Source organism: Pecten maximus, chromosome 14, assembly GCF_902652985.1.
Source record: "Pecten maximus chromosome 14, xPecMax1.1, whole genome shotgun sequence".
NCBI lineage: Eukaryota > Metazoa > Mollusca > Bivalvia > Pectinida > Pectinidae > Pecten > Pecten maximus.
In genome coordinates this window covers 2,880,956-2,897,575 of record NC_047028.1, presented here as the reverse complement: position 1 = coordinate 2,897,575, position 16,620 = coordinate 2,880,956, and the positions used below count along the sequence as shown (strand labels likewise).

The 16,620-nt window shown below is 37.5% G+C and overlaps 1 protein-coding gene across 1 annotated transcript; it reads right to left on the bottom strand.

Annotated features, from left to right (window-relative positions):
- Positions 1–5,293: 5,293 nt before the first annotated feature.
- On the bottom strand, positions 5,294–8,977 carry LOC117341682 (solute carrier family 22 member 6-A-like). The gene is made up of 4 exons (XM_033903545.1): positions 7,740–8,977; positions 7,082–7,199; positions 6,814–6,886; positions 5,294–6,545 (listed from the first exon to the last, which is right to left on the bottom strand). The coding sequence occupies exons 2-4, from the start codon at positions 7,189–7,191 to the stop codon at positions 6,354–6,356; spliced, it is 375 nt and encodes a 124-aa protein (XP_033759436.1). The 5' UTR covers positions 7,192–7,199; positions 7,740–8,977; the 3' UTR covers positions 5,294–6,353.
- Positions 8,978–16,620: the final 7,643 nt, after the last annotated feature.

The following is a 16,620-nucleotide window of genomic DNA, read 5'->3' as shown; positions in this document are numbered from 1 at the left end:
GGGACATACCGACTTGGTCCAGCACAAGATCGACCTCATAGATGATATGCCATTCAAGCAGCCTTATCGTAAAATACCACAGGGTATGTATGAGGAAGTCCGCCAACATATCAAAGAAATGCTCGATGCTGGGGTTATTCGAGAATCAAATAGTCCTTATTCTTCTAATGTAGTTTTAGTTAGAAAAAAGGATGGCTCTCTCAGGTTCTGCATTGATTACCGCATGCTAAATTCAAAAACCCGTAAAGATGCCTATATGCTCCCTAGATTCGATGATACGGTCGCTACTTTGAGTGGTTCCCGTTATTTTTCGAAGTTAGATCTAAGGGCTGGGTATTGGCAGGTGGAAGAAGCCGAAGCTGACAAGGAGAAAACAGCATTTTCTGTTGGTAACCTTGGCTTTTACGAGACAGTTCGTATGGGTTTTGGGTTAACATGTGCCCCTGCTACTTTCCAGAGGCTCATGGAGAAATGTATGGGGGATATGCACCTGAGAGAATGCCTCATTTTTCTCGATGACTTACTGATATTTTCCAGAACATTTGATGTACATCTCAGGAGACTAGAATCAGTTTTCGATAGACTTGTCAAACATGGCTTGAAGCTTAAACCTTCCAAGTGCGAATTTTTCAAACCGTCAGTGACATACCTCGGTCATGTAGTGTCTGAACATGGTATAGAAACCGACCCAGAGAAATTGTCGGTAGTCAAAGATTGGCCAAAGCCTTCCAATGCAAAGGAGGTTCGTCAATTTCTGGGTTTCTGTGGTTACTATCGGAGTTTTATTAAGGACTACGCAAAGATAGTACAACCTCTTAATCAACTCCTTCAAGGTCATGACTTAACTAAGAAGTCTTCTTCGAAGATAAAGTCAGTATCTGAGAAGCCTAAACAGTCCAAAAAGCCTCGGAAAAAGGCTGAGTGGGTCTGGGCAGACTCCCAACAGGAGGCATTTGATTTGATTAAAACGAAACTTACACAACCACCACAGCTTATGCTGACTACTCTACACAATTTATTCTCCATAGCGATGCCTGTGGTACAGGACTTGGGGCAGTGCTTTACCAGATTCAAGATGGTAAAGAAAGAGTAATTTTATATGCTAGTAGGGGGCTTAGGTCAAGTGAACGCAATTATCCAGCTCATAAGCTTGAGTTTTTGGCACTCAAATGGGCAGTAACAGACAAACTTCATGATTACCTCTATGGTAATACGTTTGAAGTTGTTACTGATAACAACCCTCTGACATATGTGCTAGGAAAAGCTAAACTGGATGCCACTGGTCATAGGTGGGTTGCCGCTTTGGCTAATTACAATTTTACAATAAAGTACCGAGCTGGGAAGAACAATGCTGACGCGGATGGTCTCTCTCGTTTGTCCCATGCAAGCTCTGACGTCATATAGGCGATTTGCCAGTCAGTAACTATTGATGAACCGCTAGTTGACAGAGTTGCCACTGCCAGTGCACCTCATGTGGCCAGTGAAAGTGTACAGGTGGGGGGCAACCTGGGGTTAATAGATTGGCAGATAAAGCAGAGAGAGGACAAGGATATAGCGAGAGTGTGTGACCTGCTTCAAAGCGGTTTTCATCCCAGGGGGAAACCTCTCCAGAAGGAAACCCCGTATGTTCATAAATGCTTGGGAACTTGGAAGAAGTTTCGTTTGCTTAACGGTGTTTTATACAGAACCACTTTTCTAGACGGTCATGACGTGAACCAACTAGTGCTTCCAAAGGCGTACCATTCCCTTGCCTTAAAAGGTGTACATGATGACGTTGGTCATCAGGGAAAGGAGAAAACCCTTTGGTTGGCAAGACAACGGTTTTACTGGCCTCATCTAGAAAGGGAAGTGAACGAAAAAGTAGAGACATGTGGTCGCTGTATCAGGCGAAAGGCACCAGTAAAAATGTCTGCTGGGCTGGTACCAATCCATCCACTCGACCCTTGGAGTTGGTTTGCATTGACTTCATGGGTCTTGAGCCATCAAAGGGTGGCATAGAAAATGTTCTGGTGATCACTGACCATTCCACTCGTTATGCTCAAGCGATACCTTGTCGCAACCAAACGGCGAGGGTCACCGCAAAAGCTCTGTATGAAAACTTCATAGTATTCTACAGTTTTCCCGAGCGGCTTCATAGTGATCAAGGTCGAAACTTTGAAAGCAAAGTGATAAAAGAGTTATGCAGATAAGCTCATGCTCGTAAAACCAGAACCACCCCTTACCATCGTATGGGGAATGGCTCAATAGAACGCTTTAACCGCACTCTGCAAGGGATGCTTGCTACCCTTCAGGAAAACCAGAAAGCTGACTGGAAGTCCTTCGTTGCACCACTTGTCCAAGTTTACAATGCCACCAAGAATGATGCCACAGGGTTTTCACCTCATTATTTGATGTTTGGTTGGCATCCACGTCTGTCTGTTGATGCATTCCTTGGAACTGATCCTCACGAACATGAGACAGCTGACCAAAATTCATACGTAAGCAAACTTAAGGGTAGGATGCAATATGCCTACAAAGTTGCACGTGATGAAGCAGCAAAGGTCTCATCTCGAAATAAAGAGCGGTATGACCGTTCAGTTCGAAATAGGAGACAGAGTCCTAGTGAGAAATGTCGGCCTTAGAGGTAAGCAGAAACGTGCTGATAAATGGGAACAGGAACCTTGTTTGGTGGTGAATATTCCAAACAGTGATATTCCGGTATATGAGGTAAAACAGGATTCGGGAAAAGGGAAGTCGCGAACCCTACACCGAAACATGTTGCTACCTTTCAATTCTATACCCATAGAGGTTCCCATTGAGGATGGTCACCGCAAGGTGAAATCGACTCAGTCAAAACCTGCACAGATGGAGTCGGAGGATTCAGAATCCACAGTCTCTGGCAGTAGCTCTGAAACGTCACCTGTCCCTCCACGTCTGAGGAGGCATCCAAGGAGAAAAGTAAACCGGAATTCCATTACGGATCATGTACCATCTGGTTTGGTTGAATTTAGTTCCCCGCCTAGTGTAACTGGCACTAGAGATGAATATTTCATCGGGGATACCATAGACCCGTGGCAACCAGATGTGGTGCCGGAACCGGAAATGGTCCTGGAACCGGAAATAACCGCTCCTGTGGGTAATATGTCTACAGACCGAGAACCACGACGCTCCGGACGGAACTGTCGTCCTCCCGAAAGGTACGGCGAGTGAGCATATACCCAACAGACCAGACATGCTACATACAAGGAGATATCCGTTTGAAGTCCTGGCTATACAACAAATTCATTCAGTTTATAGATTATTATTTTATCTCTATCAACATTTTACATATTTTAGAAGATAATGGTATATTTTATAATTTATCTCATGTGTCTCAGTTGGTAGGGACCTCCCCAACCACTGGCGATGATTGAGATGTATCTCTTGTAACTTTTAATTAACTATAATATTGTTTTTAATGTCTTTATTCGCTGGATGGGTAACTGGTCTAGGTAGGGACCTCCCCCACCACCACAACTTACAAAATCTCATCCCATATGGCTGGTTTTGATATATATCTATGTGTATGTATCACTTAAGGGTATATTCACATGCAACTTGTAAAGGTTGTAGTTTATGAATGGTTATGTGATAAAATTTATATAATTTTTAGAGTGTGTCTGGAAATAAAATTCCACATTCCACCTATTACACTTTGTAAAGTGTGAGGGTATCCTGTCTATATGGTGACAGTGTATATGACATGTGATTGTCTCATGCCCTTAAAGGGTTTATCATGAGAGTAATCTATATTTACATATAAGTGCGAGTTCATTTGCAAAATTGAATTCTGTATTTAACTTATTTGTAGTGACCTTTCTGCTCTCAGTAAGATGTGAGTTGAGGTGCTTTTATCATTTAAATAACACTGATATATAATTCCACGTGGTTGATGTTTTCGCCTCTTCAGCATTTGTAACATTGCTGCTAGCGCAATAATGGCATTCTTTGATTCTTTTATAGCATATCGTCTGAATATATATATATGTATAATTGTCATAAATGCCAGAGACATTTATTTCCGGAGCGGGAATATGTAACCTGGGTATATATTATATATTCAGGTCATGGGGTGACCGGTAGATGTAGCAATACATGTATCGTGAGCATGTGAGCGTGCGATTGGCTAAACCATCCCATTCTTCTTTTCCCGCCACCTGTCCAACATTTACCTGTACAGGTATCACTCTTGCGATACCTGCCCAGGTGAACAGACATGTAATCGTTAACACTCGCAGGATCCCTGGTAAGTCACTCTTATTTTCCTCTAACATATTTTATCTATTTATGATCAATTGTAAGATAATGTGTGTGAGAGGAATGTTAGTAAGAGTGTAATCGTATTTTATTATATTGTTTTAGGTCTCTAATCGGAGAATAAAGAATATTTAACAACTGATTACTCGTCAGTGTGGTATTGGTTACATACTTTTTCCGAGAAATAACAATTGGGGTGGTCAATTTGTTCACCATCTTCCTGCATCAAAACAGCACCAACACCAACATCACTGGCATCAATAAAAAGTTGAAGCTGCCTACCAAACAATGGAGCATTTAAAACAGGTGAGCTTGATGGTATGTCTTTCAGTTTTTCAAATGCAAACATTCGCATCTCTAGATGAATTTAATATTTTTTTCTTTAACAAAGTAGTAGTAAGTGGGGCTGCTATAACATAAAAAGAAATTCTGACAGAATTTTCGAAAATATCCAGGCATATTAAGAAATCGCACCAGCTCTTTCTTATTTCCAGGAGGTAAAACATCCAAGATTGCTACTGCTTTTGGCTTGACAGGTTTTATTTATCTGCCTTTTCCCTACAACGTGACCAGATTTACAATACTTACAAAAACTATCTGATAGAAAGAATGCCCAAATATTTACAGTAAGATTGATGCATTAACTGTAGGTGAAAATGATGAATCTATATGGATAGCGCTTTGATTTAAATACTCTAGATTGTCGATATTGTTATTATGTTAAAATATTAATGCACTAGCCGTAGTTTGAAAATCTTGGGTCAGGATATATATGTTCGAAGTCTGGAAATTGTGTAATTTGTCATACTGACATTTGTTGGTTTAAAAGCGGGCAAAAAAAAAATGCCGTATACAACACAACATGATTAGAGTGGTTTAGGTGAAAGTATTCCGTTTATATTGCCGACCGCAGATTTGTAGTTGACCCTTTTATAAAGTGCAAAGCAATTACTGCATGCCTCCGAAACATCTTCACTTACAACCACTCGTTAAATCATCAACATTAAAAAACAAGACATGAGGATTGTGGACATTGTATTAACACAATGTACGACATTAATGTAAATAATGTCTACTTTTTCAGCGTAGTAAGTGGTGTCCTACTACATACCGTGATATAAACTGTAGTAGACATAGATTCACAAAGAGCAAATCACAATATCATTTTTTCCATATCTAATGTGCAATGATAGCAATACATATATGCACGCAGTTTGCTGTAGCAATTGATCGTCTTGAACAAAATATACACATAGAAAGCTGTTTTAAATCACCACAAATGCATTGATGATGCATCGTTATGTAACTTTATATCCGTCATTCATCATAAAAAATCGTCCGGTTAATTAATTAATACGGATGTCGTTACACAGCACATTGTAATCACTACCAATTCACACTAAAATCTTATTAACTTTACAGAACTTACAAAATCTATTTAAGAGAAAGTATGCCTGAATATTTACAGTACGTTGTAAAAAATGTATTTATTAACTGTAAGTTAACACGTTGGATCTCTGTGGATAGCGTTTTGATTTATATAGGCACTCATATCTAGTTTGCTGATATTGTTATTTTGTTAAGCTGTTTATGCATTTACCAGCCGCAGTTTGAAAATCTGGGGTCAGGATATATGTGACCTGGTGTCTGTTACTCTGCCTACAAATATGTATATCGTACTGTTAGATACCATGACCCAGGCTACCACGGGGTATGTCACCTACATGTGTCATCACAGTAGCGGAATATTCATGTATTCCCTACATTAATGCGGTTACATGCAGTTTTATACTGTTCTACTAACAACATATATCAAATACATATTTACAATGTATATTCACCCCTTACACTGTTATATATAGTTCAGATTTGTACCCAAAAGTTTCTGCTTAATAAAAGTAATCATGTTTCTCACCCATGATACACTTGTTTTACTTTATAATCATTACAACACACTTAGAATCACTATAGTCTCAACTTTCCTAGAAGTCGTCATGGCTGTCGTTTGGCATTATTGACATCTAAGAGACTCAGACGCTTCAAATACATGTTCCTGTAAACACGTTGATGAGATTATGTTACAGTCTGGTATCAAACGCTTCGTTCGCAAGTCCTTGGACATTCCGCATTTCCTTTCTACCCTTTTCGTCTGTTGCTATACCATCTTCGATAGGTTTTTTGTTTGTTTCCTCGATGAAATACATACCGATTGATGATATGACCATTACACCGCTAAAAATAAAGTACATGGCGCCTGGTATGTAGCTGTTCTGTAAATAAAGATAGAATATTAGATATATCACACGTAACATTGTGACATAAATGGTAATGGTATTTCGTATTGAAATTATCATTTATCTGATATTCATATTTGTGAGCCAAACACTTTTTGTTTAATGAGTTGTTTGAGATCGATCTTATTATTTGCAATAAGTTATCCGATTTGACCAAATAATAACAAAATTTAAATGTGCTCCATTTTTAAACTAAAGCTTTCGTATACTATATGTTGTTGTTGGCGTTGAGGAGGATACTTACCAAGTATACTATTTGTGGCGCCACCATCGCTCCAATCCTAGCAAACGAGTTCAGCATTCCATACCCAATATTCCTGGAATATATTGGCTTTACTGATAGGGGTTTTTTGTTTTTGTTTTTTCTTCATTTAAGTAAGTAAATAATTAAACGGACTTGATTTGCTATGATTGAGCAAAAACTACAATTATTGTTAATGTTTGCCGTTAGTGCCGTTATGGTAAGTGTAAAGAGCTAGTGAGATGTTTAGTGTTCGTACGTATTAGCATACCTGACTACAGTAGGGTATGTCTCCGTAGATAAGATGATCAGTGTTCCCCAGCCAACGCCCACACCCATCTTTGATGCAAGGGCGAACCAGTTAATCAGGGTGTCCTTCATTTCCAAATCTGAAGTCACAAAATTACTTTATTATTTCATGAATTATTTAAAAAAAAAATCTAGTAGCATAGTATTAATGTTGAACTATTTAATTGTCATTTCTTACTGGTAATGAAAACGACTGGCTTGTTAACAGTAACGGTAGAATTTATCGAATAAAAAACAGACATTCAGAAAAAATATATTGATTGCATACAATACACAATACTGTCCTGAAGCTTGCGTCTGTAATTATATACATTGCTCAAACATATGTTTAGATCACAGACTCAATATAAACATATTGGACATTTTAGAACGATGTACGGTTCCCACATCGTATATGTTTGGATTTCACATATGCTGCATTTCCTTTTATTAAGATGAATTTGACTTTAAATACAACAGACTAAACTACGGGTCTTGACTAAATATACATAGGCCGTAACATGACCAGAGTTTTAGTTTAACAATCTGTTATTCAATATTCATTAAAGTATACATACATTTTTTCAATTTAGGATAGGAAACAAGCTTAAAGCATGTATCAGTTCCTTTAATTCCTTTACCAGATATTTGTAAAGCTGCCACAACAAATCCTGTTACGCCTGCCGACAACAGCAAAAACAACGTCACCCATTTTCTACCAAATCTACAGTGGATTAAGTAATGGCATTTTAACGTATTGACAATGATATTGTATATATAATAAAACTAGAAATATAAAAATATGACAAAATTGATAAACAAATCAAAAGTATGAATCTATAATTAGGTTTTCTGTGGGATAGTATCAATAATCTCGCTATCGCCAAATTTCAATTGATTTTGATAGCAATGCATGTAGCAGTGTCACAAGAGAACTTTAACCCAACTGTCGCCACCGCCTCTGCGGCCGTCGAAATAAGCAACATATCAGTCTTGCTTTCTTCGACTTTCGTCGAAGGCAAGACAAAAACTAATTTTCATTCAACACAAATGTTATACAATTAATATCTGAATAGTTGGAACATTCATTGATTTGTACCATTGGCTCGTTGGCGCTCGTGTTGGCGCGTTCTCAAACCGCGACAACACGAGATTTACTCACAATGTCGCGTATTTCAAACCGCGTCAACACGCCAAAGCGCTAACAGAGATGGTCGTAATCAGCCACCATACATTTTTTGCCACTTCATTACACAAAAGTTATGTCAGATTATGTTTGCCTTGTAACTTAATTTACATTTCGATAAAACAAGAATCACACTCCCATTATCTTGGATCTAGGTGACACGCTTCAGAAAACGGACCGCCTCAAGTTGGACCGGTTCGGTCCGGTTGGTACGTCCAGTTTCAAAGGACTTGCATAGGTAATAATACTTATCTGACAGCAGCCACGTTATTGATATTATTATTTGATATCATTGTAGTATCTTTTGATATCAGTATTACGACTGCTTACGCAAGCGGCATACTATTTCCTGGTCCTGGTTCATTTTTATTCTTACCACTTTTCAGCTAAAAGGAACTTGTTGAACTTGCTTAGAAGTTCAAATGTTATTTTAAATGATATTTAAGAATTGTGTGTCATTTTGAACAAGGAAGGAAAGGGAGTTTGACAACAGACTGACGGACAGATAGACGGACGATCCACAAGTAATACCCCCTGCTCACTTAAAACGTGCGGGGAATAAAAATAACACTATTCCATTGCAATGGTATGGGTTTTGCCCTGTAGGTAGGGCGTACAAATTGTACCTGCATGATCGTAAGAGGCGACTAAGTTTGGGATCTTTTCCTTTCTCTTCTTTCTTAACAAATTTCTTCTTCCTAATGTCTCCCTTGACAATGCCTCACTTTTGGCCTTTAGTTGAGCGTTCGCCCCTGTGAAGAAGGCTTTGTGTTCTGTTCCGTGGCCGAGACATACCAGAGTCTTTAAAAATGGTAGTTGCTACTCCTACTTACCGCTCAGTATATAAGGAGTGGGACGACTTGTTCGCCCGTTGTCAGTATAATGTGACCGGGTGGGGTGTCCTGCTGGGTGTCTTCGGCAGTATGCTTCAGTGAGGTAGACATAACACAAACAAACCGCAGCCTCCCAAAACACAGATATGCACTCACCACACACATGTATATCGCACGCACGGGAGGCCGTCCTGAAATGACCTTAGCTGTTCACAATACGTTAAACAATATAATCAAACCAAACTAAGTGTGGGCTTTGAATGAAAACATGATTCGCCAGTGAAGTCATGGTGCCCGAATCGGGGTAGTCTCCTCGGACCATTGCATTTAAAGGGGCATTACCACGTTCGTGCATCATATACAGAACTGAATTTCTAATCCGTGTTGACAGCGGATTTATTATTTGAAAATAATAATTGAACACAAGAAACTGAATCCCCAATCCGCTACTGCAGCGGATTCGTTATATGAATTCAAACTTCAAAATGTCAATAAAAATATCAGTTAAGCGTAAAGAACTGAATCCCCAATCCGCTGCAACGGATTCGCTATTCGTTTCCCCAATCCGCTACTGACAGTTGATTCTTTATTCGAATCCCGAATCTGCTGCTTGTAGCGGATTTGTTATTCGAATTCAAAATAACGAATAACGAAACCGATGCTATTTTCAGCTCGCTAAACCCTGAAACTTATCAAATGATAGTCGCGATATAAAACCTTAAACATGAACTTTAAAACATACACTATTGTTACCATGCTTATGATGTACGTAATGCTGTTAGTAGGATATAATAATATAAAATCAATGTCAACCAAATTCACTTACCGATTAGTGAGGTAGTATGATGACACACGTCCTGGAATTCCAACTACGTTCAGCAGAAACATATTGAGGTACAAACTTCCAGATAGACTCTGAACTCCAAATGAAATTGCGTAATATCCATACCCACAAGACATCCTAATCGCAATAAATCGTATATATGTGGCCTGCCATACACTAGTATAATGTACATCTCAAATTCTGAAAACGTACATCTTTTCAGAATCACTTTGATTTTAGTCCGGTGATTCATTTTGGACTCTCTTTTGGAAAGGAACCGAAATTCAGTACATATCTGCCCATTCATACAGCATTAGGGAATTTTACCGTTAGGACTACATATACTACTTACCTTCAATACATACAAATATGATTAATTCAATGGATACAATTTTTCTGACTTCATGCTTTGTTGATGTTTCCATCGAGGATGCAATTTTTCAAGATCACATAAAAAGAACTTTGAGATTAGTTCCCCTGAATTATTCACCAAACGAAATTTTAAAGTAATGAAAAACATACATTACCAAAACTGCATATCTTACATTGTTCTTAACTAATATATATAATATCAATATATCTGTTTTAAAAACAAATAAATTAATTGTCGTACCATGCAATGCCCAGTAAGCACGTACACTTCAGTAAATGTGGGGACATAGCTACATCTCGTATACTGTACTTCCGTTCTGAGTCGACTTTCAGGTCTTCCTCAACAAGGTAACTCATCCTACTCATATTCGGTTCCGGTTTGCCGTTGATTCGTGCAATTTTGTTAATGACTTCCTTTGCCTCATCTAGTCGTTTGTGGGTGACAAGATAACGGAAACTCTCTGGCAGGAACCTGTTCACAACCGTCATGGCAAGTATTTATAAAAAAAAAAAAATAGGAGTCGATTCAAGATAAGATAAGAATAATTAAATGTACAGGAACAACGTCACACTCCTTAATAATCTCATCGGGTAATATTTCTCAAAAAGGTGTCATTTAAAAAAAAGTCTAACATTATCTATTATGCATGTACCATACATGTTGAACGTCAAATCGACGTTGTTCTGCCATTACCAATGGCTGATTATCCGGGTGTAAATGTGGCTAATTGTGACTATAACTTAAATGTAGATCCTGCTGAAAGTTATGTAGTATTCATGTACATACGACATTAGCTTTGTTGGGAACAATTATTTAAGTATATAATTATACAGTCGTGTAATAACGAATAAAGATAGATCGAAATATGATGAAATATGGAATAAGATCATGACTTACCACCACATAACAGACAGGGCAGTACCAGTATAGATATTGAGAAATGGAGGTACTTCCAGTCATGTAGCCACATCGACATAAACCCAAACACACATGCCCAGAGTGACCATGCGGGAAATGCTATGGCGACTGACCGTCGTTTTGTAGGTATAAATTCGATCAAGTAGTTATAGAATACAGTCAGGTTGGCGCCAATACCACAGCCGAGAAGGAAACGAAGAACTGCAAACATTTGCCATGACGTCGAAAACCCCGCCACAACATTAAGTACCGTCAGTACGACCAACGACAGAAAAAATGTCGGTTTCCTGCCAATATGGTCTGCCAAATGCCCAGATAATACACAACTGATCAGTAAGCCGGCCATCTGAATAGTTGTGATTGTAGAGGCTATCCAGTCCTTGTCACATATCAGCGTCCACTGCAAAGAACGATAGCAGCAATACTTAATCGATGTACATCTATCAAATCTATCAAAGTGGCAGAGAAAGACCAAGAAACTTACAATCGCCATCATTCGTGCCAATTCATTTTTCTGAATATCTTCAAGACTATTATCAATTGGGACATTACATTTTCACATTCTTTTTTTTATTCGTCTATTAAGTGTGAAAGGTGATACAAGACTATACTGGTGCCTACATTTCAGTTTGATGATACTTTTCCCCTTGTTTATTTATACAGACTAAATGTTCATGGGAGTATTTACAATTCCTATATTTAATAACATTTTATGTTATCATCCAAAAGATCTTTATATGAATCTTCCACAATATTTCATGTTGAAATATATGTGTTTAGGTCGCATGTGGGTTAATGTTGCATTTATAATTAAAAAGAACAAAAAACGTCATGTTTGAATATAAATTCAATATTTAATGATTTCCCGGTTAGTTCTGTTTGTTTTCTTGATCGGATTTTAATGTTAGGTGTCCAACGTCTTTATCGGGATGTTTTCGTCGTTCCTCGTGTTCTCGCGTGGTCACGTGACCGGCACGAAGGACTACATAAACACGTGGTCGGTAAATATGGCCAGAACACCCGACTAACGTATTTTGTCGTACAAACAAATATGATACACTTATTCATCGTGCTAAGAAACCGAGAAAAAGTGCTGTACATTCTTCTATTTATTCAAGTATGGTTACATAACGGCGTTATAAACTGGTGTTAATTGAAGAAGTGCCGATTAATTTACTACTTTTTAAGTAATTTTGACGATATTTGTCATTTTCGTAAGAATGTACAGCACTTTTCGTTGTTCTCATACAATTACCTTCACGCTCTTACCTGTTTCATAAGTATTGATTTAGGGTAGTCGGGTGCTCTAGGACGATTCATAGAGCAAGTGTTAATGTTCATTCTCCAATATTGGAACTCTTCAGTGTTTTAAGTATCGAAATCGGCATATAGAAACGAACAAACGTTAATAAACGAATGCAATGGATCGGAATTAATTCAATTAATTATTTACAGATGATTTCCAAAGACATAAGGTATAGTTAGAAGTTTTCGGCTGTACACATGCAAGTTTGTAAATTCGTCACTATGATAAAACCACCGTCCTCGTCGTTGCCATGACAGCCGATCGAAGCTGCGATCACGAATGCACTGACAAAGTGAAAGTTGAAGTATTTTTCGCAACATGCCGTTTAAACTTAAAATTACATTCACAACTCATATTGATTGGGGTTGTTTAATCCTACCTGATCAATTGAATTATCAGAAAACTAACAAAAACACTAAAAAACACAGAATGAAGCCTTCGTGTCAGGCAGTGCAGACACAACGCGGGATCTGTAAACACTGTGACGTCATTGGAATGTACAAGTTGCAACAATGTACAACAATGTATATTTTAAATGAATACACTAATGAGCAACAAAACGGGACGCAACATTAACCCACATGCGGTTAAATACGATGTCACTACAGCATCCTTACCCCTGTCTTATGTTAATTTGCGTTATCAAATATTTCTTTGTGCAAACGGATTTATCAAAATGACACTGATGATATGAGTTTATAACCTTATGAAAGCAGTTTATTCTGAAAATGTACATTTTGTATGTGTATACGGACTTATAACAATATCATTTACATAAAATGAATAATTTAAGCAACAGTAAGTACCTTGTGAAAAAGGTGAAATTCATGATGTTTCCCATCCCGTCCATTCCTTGATTCGCCCTACGTGTTCAAAATCAACTTAATGTTATTCTATTGAACTAAATTTGGATGAATAAATTGAATAACGTACCTCATCAACAACAGTATGCATACTTTCCGAAAATCTAAATTCCTGACAATTCTCAATAGATGAATCTGTTGGAGGATGGCACGTTTCATCTATATAATATATATTCTTTGTTTCTATTGATGGGTCCGTACTAAGATTCGAATAGTTTGTAAATCCACACTGCCAATCTGGAATCGCGCCGGCAAATGTCATCATCATCATCGTCCCAGTCACAGAGAGTTTACTGTACATCATAAAGGAAAACATGATCCATTGAAATCTGGAAAATCCTCCGCATTCCTCTATTAGATTTTCCAAATATGCACTTGTAGCCGACATCTTTATTTCGGATGTTTGGCTAGTGAACTTATCTTCTGTAAGATAACTTTACTTTATGTTACTTTGTCACAGACTCGAAACGTAATCCAAATCCCCTTTACGTTGCCTTTATGTCATCCAGCTATAAAGAAAGCATTAATACTGGCATATAACCTAGCCAAGAAGTTAATGTGTAAAAGTGCAAGCAGATTGTATTTTGATTGGCTGTAAATCCAGAAGTCAGCAAGGTTCGCTCGGTATCGCGTCTTCATTGTGACAATGAACACAGCTTTACCTGTCTATTGTCTTTATGTACACACGTATAACAATCACATGCGGTTAGAAGATGTCATTGACTACACGTCTGTTTTTGCTGACGCTGTTATTAGGCGATTTAAATAATCGCTGATCAGTTGGAAAGTTCTTCACGGCGTATGCATTACAAAGCCTGCATACCATTTATACCAGCCTTATATCAATATTGTGGTGGACAATGCTAAACAGAAGCTGATCATTATGTAAGGAAATGTATATCAATTAAAGATTACATTGTTATTTACATTCATTTACAAGAAAGATGTTAAGTTATCTCTCGAATATAAATGCTACGTTACGTTAACCTGTACGTTATCTCCGCGTGATAGATGTCATGTTAGGTTTACCAGTATGTTATCTCCACGAGATGAATGTCATGTTATGTTAACTAGTACGTGATCCTCCCAAGATAGATGTCATGTTATGTTTATAAGTACGTGATCCTCCCGAGATAGATGTCATGTTATGTTTACCAGTACGTTATCTCCCCGAGATAGATGTCATTTTATGTTAACGAGTACGTTATCTCCCCAAGAAAGATGTCCCCTAGATATATATCACTCCAGCCGCTTTTCATCAAGGAGATTTAACACGAACGTACCACAGCCTCCCAAAACACACATACGCACTCACCACACACATGCATGTCGCACGCACGGGAGGCCGTCCTTAAATGACCTTAGCTGTTAATAAGACGTTAAACCAAATAAACCAAACCAAACCAAACATCAGCTGCTGTTTGTTTATGTCAAAAATAAACCGTCTCAATTCAGCAATTTACTTTATATGGTTGTTTTTAATGATTCATACAATACTACGGACACCGACAGTGACAGCAATTGGAAGATAAGTTTGTTCACTCGAGGTAATATTTCTTTAAACGTTTTAAGAGAGCAACTGTTCGCTGTGTTATCTTAGAAACTGTTGCGAACAATTTAATTATTGTTGATGATATTTAATTCATCTTTTGTTAACTGTTTGTCTAAGCATAAATTAAAGCAGGCAATAATACTTTCCATTTTAATGGAATATCATAATGTACAAATACAAATGTAGGAAAGATAAGCAAATAAAAATTATTATCATATGCTATCATATATGAAATGAAACATACCAAAATTTAAAATATTTTTGTAAATTTTTCCAGCTCAGTAAAACTCTCACTTTCCTTAAAATTATTATGTATAAAACTTGGAAAAGAAGATAGATATAAATAATACGAGGGATAACTCGTATCTTGATAGTGACCAACAATGAATACTTATTAGTTACACGACATCCGCATATTGCATAGTCTTCTATACGTTTTAAAGTCAGTGTGCGAGCGTTTTTTTGTGATTTGTAATATCGTGATATCACATGTAAGTAAAGAGAAATTAAGCAGGACGTATTGGTCACAACCGTTGCAGGGACTACAATAACGTTGTACGTAAGTTGGTACATGTAGGGGACATTTCAACCAGCGAAAAAAAACCAGGTCACACCGACTATTGTTCTGAAAAGACAACTGAATGATGCATTCAGCGTCAGCATTACACCTTCTAGTAGCTAACGTATGTAAGCAAAGTAATGAATCACCTCTGTGGTGTAGACTGAGATCTCTCAGATGTCGGGATAAGATTTGACGCAACGGTCGGGTTGACAGGTCACTCAATTAGGTCTGATGTACAGGTTAGATGCATTTTTTGTGCTCAGTTTTCCTTTATTTGTAGACATATTATGTAACAAACTATTGTTTTATTATTTAGTGTAACAGGAGAAATATAGCCCGTCTGTCATTATTTCGTGATTCTGAAAGCGGTTTGTGTCGTAATTGTTATTGTAAGAATGGTATTTAGCTGAGAGACAATGACTAATAATTTTATTTATTACTGTTGAAAGCAGCTTAACAAGTTATCCACGAATGACGTAAATAAATACCGCTCGTATATTATACATTTTTTGCTGCCTCGAGAATAGCGAACCCGCGACAATGGGAGAACTGGAAATCAACTAACGTCTGAGATTATGATTCAAATCCTTTCACAAACAGATGAGTATTTAGTATGTATACCTATACTGCTGTCAACAGTCTCCGCGTTTCTTATGTTAGATATCCCCAGCTTTATTGTTCACTCACAGTTTAAATACGTAGATGATGTACAAAGAGTAAAAACAACGTGTTATATAATATTGACCGATCATGTGAATTAATTCGAGAATACTATATTCTCGTTGTACCATACTGTTTAAAAATGACAATAACTGTCAGGTTTATTTCTAAAAAGACACTTCAGAATATACTTGAACACGTGTAATACGAAACAAGAATACTACATCTAAATGTACGCTATCGTATCTATCCACTGCTATACCTCTAAATGGTTCGTATTATCTTTTCTGTGAATAAACACTCTACATCAACAGGCAACTTGCTTGTATTATTCGCTTTGTTGAATGTTTACCTGACAGTATATATTATTTAACGGTTTTAAATAGAACCAAACGCAAGTACACAATTTTCTAGATATAAAGTATATGATTCATACGTCGTCAGAA